This window comes from Telmatherina bonti (genome assembly GCF_933228915.1).
Source record: "Telmatherina bonti genome assembly, chromosome: 19".
NCBI lineage: Eukaryota > Metazoa > Chordata > Actinopteri > Atheriniformes > Telmatherinidae > Telmatherina > Telmatherina bonti.
Window position 1 is genome coordinate 10,655,621 of NC_136617.1, and position 18,157 is coordinate 10,673,777.

At 41.1% G+C, this 18,157-nt stretch overlaps 1 protein-coding gene across 1 annotated transcript in view; it reads right to left on the reverse strand.

Moving 5' to 3' along the window:
• Window positions 1–213: 213 nt before the first annotated feature.
• Window positions 214–18,157, reverse strand: part of LOC306770428 (uncharacterized protein) — a 73,892-nt gene continuing 55,948 nt past the window's right edge. The window contains exons 4-12 of the mRNA XM_079259288.1: window positions 15,608–15,713; window positions 10,544–10,762; window positions 7,657–7,797; window positions 4,737–4,892; window positions 4,470–4,621; window positions 2,704–2,838; window positions 2,268–2,326; window positions 1,696–1,891; window positions 214–472 (exon numbers count right to left, since the gene is read on the reverse strand). Of these exons, the coding sequence (XP_079115414.1) occupies window positions 242–472; window positions 1,696–1,891; window positions 2,268–2,326; window positions 2,704–2,838; window positions 4,470–4,621; window positions 4,737–4,892; window positions 7,657–7,797; window positions 10,544–10,762; window positions 15,608–15,713 (1,395 nt within the window). The 3' untranslated portion in view covers window positions 214–241. The remainder of the gene's footprint in view (window positions 473–1,695; window positions 1,892–2,267; window positions 2,327–2,703; window positions 2,839–4,469; window positions 4,622–4,736; window positions 4,893–7,656; window positions 7,798–10,543; window positions 10,763–15,607; window positions 15,714–18,157) is intronic.

Here is an 18,157-nt window from a genome sequence, read left to right on the forward strand (position 1 = left end):
TAGAATTGTCTTGTTGTATTCCACATTTCGTATAATAAATTGGGAGGATGGGTGAGGTTGTTGGCATGTAGCTTGTTTACATTACATCCCACGTTTCCAGCTGAAAAACTCTCCTCGCATTTCCTTTGACTCACAGTGGGTAAATATTTGGGAGAAGGAGGGGGATGGGATAATAGCTTGATTTATTGATTATTGGAATATTTATGTCCAGCTTTTGTTTGTCTTTGTGTGGCCGCATGACTCAGTTGGTTGCAACAACAACAATGGAGCCCTCATCCCCCTCCTCATCTTTCTCTTCCAACAATTGGACGACACAGGGTGTGACGTCAAAAGGTATTCTCTCCGCAAGAGATTCGGTGGTCTGTGCTGGTAGTCCGGGGCTTGAACCTCTGGTCGAAGAGGCCTCTTCTCTCAGTGGGGATGGTGTCAGAGAGCACGGCTCTGGCTCTAAGATTAGTGTTACCTCCTCTACCTGGAAAGACAGGACATCAAATGTTAAAAAGGTCACTTGTGGATCGGAAATTGTTACGTTTTCTGTTGTAAACTTGAAAAGACTCCCACACTTTTAGATTAAATGTTTTCTTTATATTGCTTCTCTTAATTTAAGTGTGTTTGCATGGAGTTCACTGAAAGTCTGGGCACAACTGTTTCCTATCTGAAAACTGCCTGGATCATTGCATCACCATGATCCTGTTTCTTCAGCCGCTTCTGCAGTGCCTGGATTCCTTGTCCTGGTGTTTGACGTCATTTCAACCAAGCTTAAGCTGTCATACATATTACCTTTTATTTGACTCTAGAATACTTTGGTTTACAGATGAGTTGGTGGTCGATGTGATTGTCCTGGTCATGTGGCTGCAAAGCAAGTCCAAGCCATCAGACCACCGTCATCAAGCTCAATCGTTAATGAGGTTTTTGTGCTGAAAATACTGTGACCTGATTTATTTTAGACATGTTGCATGACCAAACATCTCCACGTTCCAAAGAGTTTCAGTTCAGATGGGAATTTGCAAGCCTACGCTGAGCTAGCATCTTTTCATAAAGATGTCATAAAGATTTAAACAAGCGAACTAAAAGCTTGAGAAAGTTTTTGTCATCGTTTTTTTCCCCAGTTTCTCTGACTATTACATAGTCTGACCTTGAGCTGAACTTGATGGGACGTCCACTTCTCAGAAGATTGTCAGCAGTCTTGAATGTCTTATTTGAGATTAATTTTTCATACTGTAGAACGATGGAGTCCAAGCAGTTTGGAAATGGCTTTATAACCCTTCCAAGACTGATGGGGAGGAACAGCTGCTTCCCTGAGATGATTGCAGATATCTTTCCTCCTTGGCATTGTGTTAAATACGTACCTCAATGCTTCAAGGCAGCAAACTGCTGGGATTTCTGTTTTTAAAGGTGTGGTCACATTTGCTGATAATAATACCAAAGCAGTTTATTAGCATCAGCAGCTAGCTAAAGTTATTTTCACACTGCTTCTAAAATTTAGTTTTTGGAAAATATTTTGACAATCCACAATATTTACCTCATTTTCAGACATGATATGGGCTGGATGTGTTAAACCTTTACATCTATAGAGGATATAGCTTATTTTCTATGAAATTAATTGAAATATTCTTAATTTATCTTTGAGTTTTTCCCTCATTAAAGCGTCTTTTGAAAGGGTTTTAGGAAAAGGTTTATCAGTGTCTAACACACCCTCGTCAACTCCTCATCCTCTTCATGTTGCTCAGGGATCCCTTCAGACTCGGGCTCTGGCTCTTCTCCAACTGTTTCCACCAGCCCTCCGGCCATGTCAGCCATCTGTGCACTCAGCTGCCCGACAATTTCCACCTGGAAGCAGTTGAGGTTACTGAACGAGTTGCTTGTCTTATTCTGCTGCTTCAGTTTCAAACTGGAAACATATTCAACAGGTTGTGGTTGTTTTAATTTGAACATTGATAATGGACTTCCGCTTTTTACTTGAACTCCTGTAATCTTAGACAGAAGACAACATGGGAAAAAAAGATGATCGATATAATAACTGAGAGAAAAGGAAGACGGACAAGCAGATCATGTGCTCTCTCCTGTCCTGACCCAGCTTCCTGTGCAACACTTGCAGATGCGGAATCCAAATTCCTAAGGTTGCAAACTTGCAGACTTTGTGACATGCCACCGTGGCAAACCAGGCTGATTTACCCACGACTGCTTTCAAAATTCAGCAAATCCACTTCAGGCTGTCATGCAGACTTTTGGCAGTGCTCCATGCAGACCTTCAGCCTGTCTCCTACCTTGAAGACTTCCCTGGCAGCTCATCATTCACTGCACTACAGATGTGTGCTAAATAGGCCTGCTGATATAAACAAAGCCAAATCCATAAGACAAACAATTAGTATACATCACTGTCAGGCGCAATGAAAAACACAGACGATTCGTCTTGTTCAAAGAATGCTCATGCATTCCCGTTACTTTTGCTAGCTCGGACCAAACAGCATTACCTTTAGCTTCACATAATAACAAGCATGCTGTTATTGTTGTGACTGTGCTGCCTCAGTCGCTCTGTGGTGGTGACTAAGGACGGATCCTATCCTTGTGACTCCATATGTAGTCATGCATCCCTGTGTCCTTGTATACTGTCATCGCTGTTTTGTCAGAACACATTAAACCCATCATCTCATCCGCAAGGTCCGTAATCCGATCATTTGGATTCCGCAGGTGAGTGCCTACCTGATGTGCCTCAACCTGCGTGGCGCCCCACAGGTCAGCTATTCGCGGGTGAGTGGGAGGACCAAGGCTGTGGATGGTGCTGTTTGGAGTGACTTGGAGGGAATGGGAGTTACTGTGTAGCCTGTGCTCCAGAGTCTGTAAATGAAGAGAAAAGGAACAACTAAGGGAAGATGCTTGCAATGTGTTGGGTCCATATCAAGCAGCAACCTCCGGCGATTAAAAGTGAAGCTGATGCAGAAGTGCATAAAACTGCAGTTCCCCCTTCATCCACTAGGGGCTGGCTGCAAAACAGAGCAAATCACCATAGACTCCCATGTAAAAAACAACAACTTCACAGCAGAAATAAACATGTTTACAGCCCGGTTCAAAAATCCATTTTCAATTTATAGGTCAGGTTTACCTTCATGACAACTGTGGGGGGACAGAATTTTTTTCCAACTCACCTATTTAAAAGTAATTTAATCTCGAAGTTCGGCATATTTAGGGGCGTGTCCTTTTGATTGACAGGTACCAATCTCCTGCTTCAAGTCAGAAGAACGTAGAACAACCGCGGTTTTTAGCTGGTTAACAACGTGACTTAGCTTTAGCCCGCTTTCCTCCATTAGCTGGTTAGCTCCCGTTATCTCGGGGTTAGCTCGGTTAGCTCTTAGCTACAGAAAGTTCGGCGTTCGCTCAATGTCAATCATCCGCCATGACGCTCACGGCTCTCCTCTCAGCTCCACCTCTTTGCCCATATTTGTATTTTCCAGGCGAGACGACGCGCATGACGCTGCCAAGATGGCGACAGTAGGAACCGCCCACCGAGCTTCATTTCAGCTCTTCAGAAACCTACGGGTGATGTCACAGAGGCTCCCTCCATCTCTTTATATACAGTCTATGGTTCATATGCTTAAAAAATTGACAAACTGCAAGGTTTCTTTTCTGAAAGATACGCAATACATCTAATAATGTTTCATATAATGCATCTGGAAAGCCATATAAAGCACAGGGTAAAGCTAACGAACTCATTTCATTGTGGTGTAGGATCAGAACACCTTCTCAGAGAAAAAGTCCCTGACCTTTTAAAGTTATTATTTCAGAACCCACTGTTATTTAATGAGCTCTGAGAGTGCACCGAGCAAGAGCAGCCAATGAAGCCGAAAAAGTCTTTGGGAGTCACGGTTTGTCATGATTCACCTCATTTGCAGAAAATCCTCAAGCATGTTGAGAGAAAAAAAAGCAGATAATTTACAAAACTGCTTGAAAAATGTAGAAGACGAATATCTTTTTTTTTTTTTTTTTTCTTTGTTTTTCTCTCCAGTAGCTGGTATAGAAGAAGCATGAACATTTATGTCTATACTTAGAAACACAGTATATCTAATGAAGAATTGTGTAATCTATTGAGTTGTTAGTGCCAGAGTTATACGTCTGCTGCTGCCCCGCAGTGCCTGTTTGCTATTTTCAATCAATGGCTGCAGCAGAAGCGGATCCACACACACCACAGGCTCCTGCTGGCCTTACAGTAACTTCATCACACAGACATATGACACAGTTAATAAAGCGAGTTTTGCAAAGAAGCATAATAAATGTTTGTTTTTTTTTCCCCCCTCAGGGTTACTGTTCCAAACAAAAGGAACATGCTTTAAATGATCATGAACCTCTGCAGATGAGTGACACCCACCTTCCCCTCATTTGCCATCACAGGTGGATCTGATGCTGTTTCATTTGAAAACAATAGAGGTGGCTGAAAGCATCTCTGTCTACAGTCACCTTAAAGCCCCACAGACCTGCTGTTGATACTGCAGTAGCTGTTGCTGCTGGTAATGATGAAGCTGTTGGAGCTGTTGGAGTTGGCTATGCTGCTGTAAGGCGAGCTGAGCCTGGTGTTGCTGAAGGTAGCCGCCTACAGTCCCCTCGTACCCATCCCCAGGTGTACCCCCTGCTCCGCTGCTTCCACCTGACACAGACATAAAAAGCTTTATGACAGGTGCTCACAGATTGTAAAAGGTAAAAAAATATATATATTAGACTGTAGGAGAGTAATAAATCATCACCGGCAGCCATGATGTAGGAGCCTGCAGCAGGCGAGGCCATGCCCGAGGGCTGGCTGGTGATTGGGTCCCAGGCATCAGAGGATGACAGGCAGTATAGTCCCTGTGAGACGTAGGTGTGAGGCCAGACATCCGCGGAGGAGTGATGGAGGACCTGGTCTGTTCAGGGACATACAGATGTGTAGGTTGTGTAAGAGACAAACGTTTAGAGGGGTAAAAAAAAAAAACGACTGATCATTTTTCAGTCTGGTTTGTCAGTAATGGTTTAAATGTTCTTTAATAGAAAGCATCTTTTCTGTTTTGAAATAAATATAGAAGAAAATCTGATGCAAATCCAGATGACATGACTTGTTCCACAACACTTAAACGCAACACATAGTTGTGAAAAGTGTGACCCTCCCAGAAGCTTAAAAAAGTCTCAAAATCACACACGTAAATTATTTAGTGCATTAACTTAGTTCTATCCATGGGAATTGGGTGATTGTAAGCATTTTTATGCACACAATAGGGAGAATTTAATGGTTTTTTTTATATACATTTCTTGTATGCTTTCAGCAGATGAATGTAACTGTGTATGACAACTAATGCAGGTTGTGGCATCACAAAAGCAACCCCCCCCCCCCCCCCCCCCCTTTTTTTTTTTTTTTTTTAAATCTGGATGGATACCTTGATGAATTCAATTCAGCTTTATTTGTGTAGTGCCACTTCACAACAATGTTGTCACAGGGCACTTTACATACACATCATTTCAAGGCAATTTATACATAGCTTGTAATAGAAACCAAGTGATTGCGTCGAATCATGACTTTGATCCAATCCCAGCATGCATGAGGTGGCAGTGGGAAGGAAAAAATTCCCTTTTAACAGGAAGAAAACCTGGTGAAAAGGATGGTGGACACATAACTTTCAAATTGCTGATGACACCATGGAAACGTGCATGCTCCAAGTCCTTTTTCACAATGCTGCTGATCAGTATGTTGATATTTGTTAAGGAGAATTTGGTCACGACCTTGTGCGAGTTGTACAGGACGGTGTCGGGGATAAAATATTCCTTTTGACGCTGAAGTTTAAGTTAAAATGCATTAATGTGCAGATTTTACATGAGAAAAAATGTCATAAACCTCTCCTGGTATTCACATGTGTTACTCCAGATGGTTATCTCTGTATTTGTGACTAAAACCACTGACCTTCAAGCCAGTGGCTATAAAACTGGCCATGAAATGGCTTCAATACCTATGAAGGACTAATATCCTCTTGCTTTATTTGCAGCACTAATATTGCATTTTGTAATAACCTTCAAATATTTTACAATTAGTTCAAACAACTTCTTCTTTTGACTGTTTTTAATTGTAAACTTGGTTTTGTTGTTGTGTTTACCTTTGCAGGACCACTGCAGTTGTGGGAATGGATGAAAAGAGTCTTGAAAAGCTATATGTTGAGATTCAGTCCACATCATCTAAAACCAACACACTGGAATCCCTTTAAAAGGTCTGTGATTGGCTTGTCTGCAGAAGTGTTGTTGGTGGACGATCCAACCAGACAGGGGACAAGCATCCCCTCAGTGCTGAGTGGCTTTTTTTTTTTAACCATTGCAGCATTTGTGTGTATGTGTGCTACCCCTGTGTCTGAAGAAGTACTGAGCAGAGCCCATATGGTGGTGTTAATGAGAGTGGGGTTATGTCCTTGCGCTAACCTACGGGGTCCCTCAAGGCTTCAACAGAGTTCTGCGTTGCTAATCACCAGTGAGAACTAAAACTGAAACCGTTTATAGTGCTGCTCTGTGTACGAGTGAAAGCGGGATGCAGATGAGTGTTTTTTAAATGGACATAAAGGCAAAATAAATTTAGAAACCTAGTTTGCTGACTTTTGTGTGGCCATTTCAGTGTGGTCAGATGGGAATCCCTAATCTTGCATGAGCAAATTGCTCTTCTCGCTTCTCGTTTTGTTTTATCTTCAAATGTGTGACTAAACTGGAGACATTGTAGCACCTGAGGCTCAAAACACACATTATTTTGTTAAGCAAAACCATTTTTTTTTGTAGGGAGGCCATTAAAACAAGTATAGCAGTTAAATCCTCTATACATGGTTTTTATATGCTTGTTATTCGGATTTTGGGGTGAATTTTTGAACACATGAAACCCTGTCTGGTATCTCAGTTGACCGTCATCTGGATTTGGAAGTTTCTGAATAAGTGCCCGGTGGGAACGAACAGCAGAAATGTGCAGCTGTGTCTTTGCCCTCCAAAAGTCCTTGACTGCTGGCTAAGACAGTAACTGACATGGCTGCTTTTAGTGTGCTTGAGTACATTTTAAGCAGAAGAAAAGATTATGAAGATTACAGTGAGACCACAGTGTGAATACATAATGTGTTATGCATCAGCTCCATTGGGGTTTTGTACATGTGGGCCTCAGACTGCCATCTTCTCAGCCCTTCACTATTATTTAATAGGGGTGAGAAAATCGAATCAAAAAATCGGAAATCAGGATTTTTTTCTTCACAATTTTAAAATCGATTTTTTTTGTTACAAAATCATTTTGTTTTTTGTTTTTTTTTCAAATAAATAAAATTAATCCACTATAAAATTTTTGTCATTTTCATTGGTTTCACTGATCTTTTTACTTGTCTTCTTGGGCATTATAGCAGCAGAATGATGATCTGGCTACTGTGTTGTTTTTTCCTAACTGAAATCAAAAAATATTACTAGCAAAAAGAAGTTTTATTTTTAAAAAAAAAAAAAAAAAAATTGTTTTTAATTACAAAAATAAACAATATTGAAGAATTTGAGAATCGCAATTTAAATCGAATCAGCACCCAAAAAATCTAAATCGAATCGGGACAAAAGCATATTGTCACAGCCCTATTATTTAAGCTGTAACAGGCTTGTGAGCTCTTCATACTGATCTTTTGTGATCATGTCTGATACCTCTGCTGGTGATGCTCTCCTGGTTGACCTCGCTCAGGTGAGCGACACTGCCCTGGTTGGAGCCAGCTCCCACACTCTCACCATCCATCGAGTTCCAGCCAAACAGAGTCGCCTCAGAAATTGCAAACTGCTGCATAATGCCTGAGTGTGGAGGGGGCGAAAGGAAGCAGCATATTAGAAAATTCAGCATGAGATCCATTAGCTTACTAATTAGAGAGGTGCATAATGCAACTCCCAGTCCTTGCTTTGTTAGCACATAAAGATGTTAATTAGTAATAAAAACAAAGGACTTAACAACGGCTATTAATGTGCAGAAATAGGAGGTTTTGAGAGTAGTAGGAGAATGAAGAGTGTTTATCCTCATTGGGAAATCCAATATTGATGTGTATTTAATATTCAACCCATGAACTTCTCATTGGGGGCTGCACAGTGGCATATTGGTTAGCACTGTGGCCTCATAGCAAGAAGGTCCCTGGTTCGACAGTGGCGCTTCTGTGTGGAGTTTGCATGTTCCCCATGTATGTCTCCCACTGTCCGAAGACATACATGTTAGGTTAATTGGTTACTCTGAATTGCCCACAGGAGTGAGTGTGAGCACATGGGGTTGTTTGTGTCTGTGTGGCTCTGCGATGGACTCAAACTGCTGGGATAGGCTCCAGCTTCCCCGTGACCCTTCATAGGACTAAGAGGTACATCAAAGCAGCGCATCAAAAGTCCAGTGACTGATTCATTCCTCTCCCCAGCAACACTCTCCACATCCTCCAGGGAGTTCCCAGGCCAGAAGAGATGTATAATCCTTTCAACCAGTCCCAAACTTTCATTGGGGTCTCTTCCCAACTGTACATGCTTGGAAAGAGGCCCGCTGCTCCGTGGACTTGGAATGCCTCTTTTCCAATATTGTGGAGTCTGTTTCCTGCGGGGCTAAGTACTCTGATCCCTCAGTGGTTACAACACACTTGTTCTTCCTCCTTTTTATAAGTATAGACCCCCGCACAGGTCTTCCATGCCACAGTGCCATCTTTGTGACAGTGACGAAAAGCATCTATGTTGCCACTGGGAAACGTTTTACCCACCTCAGTGACCTCCTTCAAGGTTATCATCTTCCTCTCATGTTCCAGGTTTTGCTTTCACTTTGGGAAACATACAAGCTGGATGAAGTAAATTCTCAAAGTGTTCCTTCCATACCCGATAATGTTCCCAGGTCTTGCCTATAGTTCCCCATCCAGGACCGGGTCCAGCTTTCCCTTCCTGTTTGCCAGGACATCCTTGAGGCCAATTAAAGGTCCTTTCCCATTTACTCATGGAATTCCTTCTGTAGACAGTTTGTGTTGCTGGCAATCTGGACGCCTGGGCTCCGGCCTTCACCCGCTCACGATGCACCCGACCTCGAAATTCCTCTCTGTGGGTGGTGAGGCCACTTGGAGGAAGTCAGCATATGCTGCTCTAAAATGTCAGTGAACTTGTCTGCTTTAATGCAACCATTGCAAAAGTGTTAATGAGCTTTGTGAAGGGCGCAGATACTAGCTGATACCTCCCAGAGCCTGGACCAGGATAGTCCTTTTTTATTTTTATCCAGGTCATGAAGGGTTTACTTTACATTCAGTTAAAGAAATGTGAAATATTGACCAGTCTGACTGAAATACACATGGACACATCTGGGATGAATCATTCCAGATGTATAGAAGTTAATGTCTTCATATTTTATGCAAATTTAATAAGCATTTGTTAAAGTAAACCCATTAGGGTACACTTGACATGGGTTTCTTAAACTAAATGCCTTGCTCCTTTGTTTACATCAGCTATTTATCAATAAAAAACGTTAATGTATTGCAATTTGAGTGATCAGATGTTGTATTCTAGCATTAGCTTGAACACAAGTAATATGAAACTATAAAGTATCTTGAGTTTAGGTTGTTTTTAACTGATCTAACTGTTTTAAAGGTCAAATTAAATATATGAATCCCTGTTTTGTTTTTCTTGAGTGGTTTCCATTGCTCCAGATTATAGACTGTATAAGAAAGATGGACGGAGCCTTCGGTGGTAAAAAGTGAAGCCTATGCGGAAATGCATAAAACTGCAGTTCCCCCTTCATCCACTAGGGGCTGGCTGCAAAACAGAGCAAATCCCCATAGACTCCCGTGTTAAAAAGACCAACTTAAAAAAAAAAAAAAAAAAAAAAAGACCAACTTCACGGCAGAAATAAACATGTTTACAGCCCGGTTCAAAAATCCATTTTCGGTTTATAGGTCAGGTTTACCTTCATGACAACTGTGGAGGGACTGAATTTTTTTCTAACTCGCCCATGTAAAAGTAATTTAATCTCGAAGTTCGGCATATTTAGGGGCGTGTCCTTTTGATTGACAGGTACCAATCTCCCGTTTCAAGTAAGAACTTAGAACAACCGTGGTTTTTAGCCAGTTAACCACGTGACTTAGCTTTATCCCGCTTACCTCTGTTAGCTGGTTAGCTCCTGTTATCTCTGGGTTAGCTCGGTTAGCTATAGAAAGCTTGGAGTTTGCTCGATGTCAATCATCCACCATGACACTCAAAGCCCCCCTCTCAGCTCCACCTCTTTGCCCATATTTGTATTTTCCAGGAGAGATGACACGCATGCCTCTGCCAAGATGGCGATGGTAGGAACCGCCCACCGAGCTTCAACTCAGCTCTTCAGAAACCTACAGGTGTCATCACGGAGGCTACGTCCATCTCTTTATATACAGTCTATGCACCAGATGCCCTTAAGGCTGGTCCTGGATAAGTAGCAAAAAATATTCACCAGCTTGTACCTGATACAAACTCTTTGCTGTTTAACATGCAGGTCTTGGTGTGAACTGGTCTTGTTTACAAACGTTTTAACTGTTCATTGAAACCCAGATGTTTCCCTCACCTGCAGCAAAACGAGCCTCCTTCTCGCCATCGCTGAGGTCACTGTAAGCATCGTTCTCCATCCTCCTCTCCTTTTCCCGTTGCAGGTTTGTATGTCCCGCACCCCCGAGCGGCCCTGCAGATGGTTTGCCCCAGCTTTGCCACTCGATCATGTGAGCAACACGACCCTGGGCCATGGCAGTGGGCTTGGTCACCTTGTCTTTCATGGAGCGAGTTACACCTATAACAGGTATGAAGGCAGCAGGAGGGGCAGACCAGAGCACAAGCACACGCACACACACCCACACAAAGACACACACATACAAATATATTGTCAAAACTAATTCTGGACTCTGCAGTTGATTACACCTCCAGCTGAGGTTTGGGAGGGGAGGGAAGAGAAGAGGGATGGTAGAAATTGTGCAATGAGGAGGATCTTTTTAATTCCAAAGATGATGATAAAGGATGTCAGTGGGGTGATAAATTTAATTGGCATGGATGAAATCAGGTACGATAATATGACCAGATATGAGATGACTGCTGCAACCTGGCACCTATTTTACAGTCCTGCAGGAGTAGCTGCAGGTTTATATGATGTACTCAACAGCACCGCTGCTGTATTCAAACCTCACAAAGTGAAGCTAAAAATATCTGTTATGAAAACCTATAATACCCACTTAAAACTCTCAGGCATCCAGTGGTCTGCCAAGTTAGACTTTAACGTAGTTGAAATTAATCAAATTATGCAGAAAAGACACTGAATAATTTTCAGAACATGTGACTTGTTCATTTTTTAAACTATACCGACAAATATACTAGTTCAAATGAATTAAATTAAATTAAATCAGACACTGAATTCATGCACGGTGCTCTTGGTTCATGATTTTTACTGTAACAGCTCATACGAAGCTTGATTAAATATTCTTTTCTAATTAATTATAAGAAAAAATAAATAACATTGCTTTTAAAAATAGGAAGGGAGTACTGCTTTTTGGCAACAGGTAATGCTGTTTTTACCTTAATGTGCTTTGTATTTATTTTGATTTAAATAAGGGATGTTTGTTCTCAAACTATAAAGGACTTATATTTGTATTTATTATAAGCTTTTAGTTTTTTATTTTGAAGATATTATAAAGAATAATTTTATCCATCTATCTGTTTTCTTATCTTTTCTATTTGCTTATTCCAATTCAGGGTTGCAGAAGGAGGCTATCCCAGCAATCGGAATAATCTTATGTTCTTTATTATTGTTAAATCCCTGAATCCCTAATCTGTCTTTTTTGATGCACACTATTTCTGAGACTTTTAAGACCTTTTGAGAAAAACCTTCTCTAAACCATATTGGATACAATCAGATAAGTCAATCTACTGACCCCTGGTTGCTGTACAGAAGTTCTTATATATCATAAGCTAATAATACATGTATGCATATTTTTATTTATTTATTTATTTATTTTTTACCTTTTAAAGGTAAAAATGTCCGATTTTTCTTTTCATTTGAATTTCCTCAGGTCAGAATTTAATTGGTTAACTGTTTTTATTTGCATACTACTGAACCATGAAATATCAGCCGGCATGTAACAATAATGTGACTGATGGTTATGAGATGTAGATGTGAATGTCATGTACTCACAGCGCCATGAGTGCCTCTAAAAACATGCCTGATATTTTCTTTTAATATGCAATTAATTACTGGCCATGTCTTATTTGCAGTTTCAAGATGCGTTCGTGACTGGAAAATGTATTAGATGAATAAACAAACCAAAAACGAGAAAATCACAGAAAAACTGATGCATTTCCCTGAATTTGCTTTATATTTATGTGCATGCCATGTGACTTGCTTAATAAATGTACAGAAACGGGGTAGAATGATCAGGTCAAAGGTGAGGTGACAAATGAGGCACGACCGCCTCATTAAGTTGCTGATTTGGACCCAAAAAGACAATAATGACTGCTAAAAAGCTGACAAAGCTACATCATGAGTTAAAGCCATCACCCATCTCCTGGTTAATGAGGTTCATTATATAATTAAAAACAGAGATGAAGAATCCTCGAGTGTTCACAGAACATTGAGATGGTTTCACTGGCAAATCTCTACCCAATTAAGATTTGAATATGCGATTCCAACTAGGGACAAATTCCTCGAGTCAAATGTGTGCAGAGAGGTTGATCGATTGGAGAAAAAAAAAAATTAAATTAAAATCAAGCAACCATGAATAAATGGAGACAGGGTTTTGGAAATTGCTCCCGTGGTCCACAGGGTAAGTTACTGGCAGAGATATAAATAGACACAGTTCTCCCCTCAGACAAAGAGAGCCAATCTCATTTGAAAATCAAACACTCACTGCAGAGCCTAATTGGGATGGAAATAGGAATGGATAGAATGGGGATGAAGGATGAGGGAGGGTGTTGGGGTCCTGGCTACTCAAAGGATCATATAGTATATTTATTATACACTGTTAAATGATAACAGCACATTTATTTTAAGTACACGGGACACAACAGAAACATCTTTTACACAAACACTCGGAGGCGCTACACAATGCCGAGCACAAAGCGCCACAGTCCAAACGAAGCACAAGACACAAGAGAGCACAAAGAGCTTCACCAACCACTGCACAGAGAAGTCACTATGTCACAAACCAGCAGCACTGCCACAGTACAAATACACTACATTCCCCAACACACCTGTGGAGATGCTTCAGTCTGTAATTAAAGTAAGTCATCTCACTTACTTTAGTTTCTTTGAAATCAAAGATCTGATTGAATTTCCATCAATGACCCTGGAAGGAGTCATTGACGTAAGCTGTTGATATCAATGGAAGAAAGGGGTAAGTAGGAAGTGAGATAGGAAGGGGCACCCACAGGGGTGGTCATGTTGGTTCCAAGCTCCTCCTCCTCCTCCTGTATGGTGAAGTTGTCTGTTGAGGCAAAGTTGAAAAGATTTGCCACGCACGGAAACGTTTAAAAGATCAGTTTTGGTTTTCTTTTATGTGCATCAGATGATTACTGAGCCAAAAAATGAGTTAAAGAAAAGGTTTAATAGAGATTTAATACTGAAATTTCAGCAATGGGTGACCAAAGGGATTAATTTAATCCAGTTTAACCTAAGATGGGTTTTTGGCATCCTTATGGTCTGATACGGCTTTCTCTTCCTAGTCCAGCTATACTGACGCATCATGTAATTGTTATCCAGGCTTTCATTAGCTGCCTCTTCTCACAGACTGGTAATGCCATCACAGGTGGTGAGCTAACACTGCTTACTCCATCTAAACTAGGTGTAGGACTCTTTTATTTAAGTATAAGTAAGCTATGGCTGCTCACTGACGTTGTGAGATGTGTTTCTTCTAGTGTGTTTGTTGCTGTTTCTCTTCCTTAAGCGCTGGAACAGCATCTCATCTTGTATCATGTTTAAACTGGTCCTTGTGTTTATTTCATTCCCCTTCTTGCCTCTGCTACATCGCATAAGCCTGTTACATACTCTGCAAGAACAAGAAGGAAGTTTGTTTTAAATCACGAGGAACGTTCTCCAAGTGGAGTCTTGTGCTTTCCCCATCATGCATCTCTGCATCAACCATGCCGAGCAATCATACAGTTGTTGTCGGACGCCACCCATGAACACAATTATAAAATTTTGGCCTTTCCGTCTCATGAACCAGAACAACGATCACTGTTCTTGCAGAGTATTGCCATCCATAAGTAGTGACATCCTGTTCATGATGCCACAGAGAAGAGGAGACTGTAATTGGCACCAAAGATCAATATATCACCAACACTGAATACAAGCAAATCAGATAAATAACGCTGGATTTTATTGGTCTCCACTTTCAGCAAGGCAAAGTAAAAACTGGGTTAATGACTTCTGAGTCGCTTCATTTATCTTATTTCATGAGCTTCTTCTTATTTTGGTTTGGTTGCCATGCATCGATATTATTACCACATTTAATTGGATATGGGTGCAATATCGACAGAAAGGTGGAAAGCGAAGCGTAAACAAGCAGAGCAGTGACCTCTCCACACATTTCTCTGGTTTCTGCAGTCATGGGACACACGGCATGTTAAACCAATGCCATCACACCTGTTGATGCTTTTTGCTGCCACTTTGAGGAGGTCTCACAAATACCTGGACCAGCCTGGGTGTTGGGTTGCATTTCCTTTTGTTGGCAGATTCAGTCAACAAAGCAAACAAATAGATTTATTGCTAAATGAAGGCAGTTATAAGCAGCTGTCATCTGTCCTTTTCCCTCATCCGTCTTCATTTGTTGTAATTTTTTGTACTTACTGCTCAATATTAAGTCATCATCTACCTTCCTGTTCAGCGAACATAGAGCCAATCAGCTCTCAGCCTTTCGTGTAACTTCATATCTGATGGTGATATTGCACATGAGCCCTCCTGCATTGTTTGACTTACCCATAATCCTTCACTCTGTGCAGAGTCAAAGCGACACAGACATGTACATGTTACAATGAATCTCAATTAATCCTCAGAGCTCGTGCACTTTGATGTGTTTTAAAGCCCAACATGTTGCTCTGTTTGGGAGATAATGTTGCCATTTGTTGCAGCAGCTGGATTCATTTATTTCCAAACTGTTTCGTGCTTCAGTGCAACCTTCATGTTCACCGTCTTACGTCTCACTAAAGCAACGAAGCTGCACTTGCTTTCAAAATAATTTCTACTTTTAAAAAGGTTAACACAAGAAAATAAAATCCAGTCTATGAAGCAGAAAGAATAGTTTGAATCATAACACACAGATGTTCGATTAGTCTGTATTTGATCCTTAGAAGACTTTATGCAGTTTGGATTCTGATGAAAATCAAGGCTAATTAATAAAGAAGTACATTTCCATCATGGTTAAATCTAGTTACCTCTTAGAGTTCAATGTTTTTATTAAAACAAGCCACACACTGATCATTTGGCTTCAAATAAGCATCTGAAAAGCACAAGAAGAAGAAACCCAAAATAATCTTTTAGGCGACAGGGAAAAGACATCGAGATTGCTCAACAACAACTTCACCCTTCACCCATCGTGGAGCATGTGGAGGCAACATGGGGGCTGTTTTACCATCTAGCAGCACAGACACACACCTGACACACCTGACAGAGAGGACTTAGCCAGGGCACCGATCCCGTAGGTGTTGGCGGACTTCCTTTTGAGACGAGGCAGAATGGAAGTAGTGTCCTCCATGGACAGCTGAAGAGAGAGGGGAGGAAGGAGAAGGTAGGTTGAAGCAAAGACAAGGGAGCATATGAATAAGGATGGAAATGAAAGACAGGCATGAACGGGAGGCGGATGGCGGGTGTGAAAGGTTGGAGACAGGATATGATGTGAAGAATCGACGTGACAAGGAAAACGAGAAAATACGAACAGATATGAAATGTAGGAAGGTGAAACAAAGAGGAAGGTTGAAGGTTCAGAAAATGGTTTGAGAGATGGAGGAAGGAGAGAAGAGTTGGTTATTTGAGCACTTTTTAAATGGCTTACAGGGATCATCAGTTGAAAAGAGGAGAATCTCTAATATATTGTTGCAAAAAGGAAACATGAAGTGATGCTTCAAGAACAAAAGAAATGAAGCACAGAATGCTTTTTAAGAATAGCAGCTGTGCAACCACAAAAAGATCTTTGAAATATTGTATTTTCACTGTAGCATAACACAAAATGAACAACACACACAGGATTACCTAACAGAGGATGAAGGACATCAAACACAAGTTTGTTTGTCATGCGCCCGTTTGTTTCATGGAACTGCAGTACAATAAATCTTGTACAGCAGCAGAGCTGCGTCTCTGAGACAGATGACTGATGGCTTTTTGATTAAAATAGCAAACTTTTTTACACGCTACTGTAAAAGCAGCAAGTGGATGCAGGGAAAAGCATGGAGTTTAAAGATGTTCTGCGTGCACAAACTGTCAGTAACTGCATCAGTTTCCACTGCAGATGAGATGGTCTGGTGGCACCGAGCCTGCATGTTTGTGCACCGATTCATTCAGCATGTGAACATGCATCAGGACCATTTAAGTCTTGTTTTTGCTCATGCTGATCCACATGGAACTATAGGAGAGACAGGGCTGTGATTTCTCTTTCTGCATGAGAGGGCTTCAAGGAAATAAGGATACAGATTTCTGTTTCATTTACAGGGCTCTAAAAACCCACCAAATGCAGGTTATAAATGAAAACTAACCATCCAGTTTGGCAGTTTATGAATTTATCAAAGCATTTCGGTCATTTGTCCCGGCAGCGCCATCGTAGTCTTTTCTTGTCATAAGCCAGAAAAAGAAATGAGGCCGGTTGGGGAGATTGTTGATGACAAGAGGAGGTGAAAGTAATTAAGATCTGGAATACTGATAGATTGTGCTCATGCTGGCCAGAGTTTGTGCGCAAATCTCAACCGTAGAGAACAGAGTCGCACAGATTCAGATGAGGTTCTGAAGGCTTTATTTATGATTGCAGCTCTAAAGAGGTTTGATTACACGTCGAGAGAGGATGTAGCTGTATCATAGTTTTATGTTAGCATGATTTTTACCTGACTGGAGACGCTCATCCTCAAAAAGAGAAACTGACTCCTTTTGAAACAATCTCTGATGTTTGTTTTCTCTCAGTACAACTGATGCAATATGATAGTAGAAGTGTGGATATTCTTAGATATATTGATGAACTGACTGTGCATGCTGTGCCGCCTCAGGTTGCCTTAAATAACTGAAAACAGGACGACCAGATGCTGTTTTGGGTGTACAACAGAGATGTTTATCCTTCTCTCATTTCTGGCGCCACAGATTATGGCAAACCGAACTGAAACCTAATCAGCACAGAGACAGAACCTCGATCTTAAGAAAGCTGATTACAGGAGGAAAACTGCTGTGTAAACTCTGTTACGTGTGCGCGCAGGGCTTGTGTACAGTTTGGAGCTACATGCAAAGACAAATCAGTCATGAAGTATCATCCGTGTCACGTGTCCTTTAGTTGTAATGCAGCAACCAGTGAGTCTGCAGGCACACAGACAGAACTTTTGCAATCTTTCTCCATTAATCGAAATGTAATACACCAGAAAGTTGAGATTCATTTTGTTACAACGGAACAAAATATTTGAGAACAAATCTGCTTTGTGCTTCCCAGGATTACACCCAGCTGAGAAAAACAGAGTTTAGGAGGAACATAATCAGCTGGTGCAGCAGCATATTTCAGATCAGTGGAGTGGGAGTTAATGCAGCTGCGTACGGCACCAGGACTCCGTTTCCACAGAAGGGAAATTACTATTGTTTAAAGTTCATGACTTAATATGGCCTGCAAATGTTTCAGCATGCATTAATTACCACTTCTTTACTAAATCAGATTAAAATGTGCTGTTTGAAGCGGCACACTTAGAAACATATCTTCTCTGCAGCTCTGTGTTGTCTTGTTTTTATTAGCTTTTGCTGTTTTGTTCATTCTTGGAACTCCTTTCAACCACACTCCACCGACCGACCGACCGTCTTTAGCTGCTCTGATTACTCCAATCTGTGTCGCCACATAGCACACAGACAGAAATGGCTTCTAGCTCTGGAGGAAATGGAAATATCGGGGAGCTAATGGGTATCAAAACAAGGCGAAATGGACAACTCTCTTTCCTTTGTGTCGGCTGGACAGGATTAAATTGACAA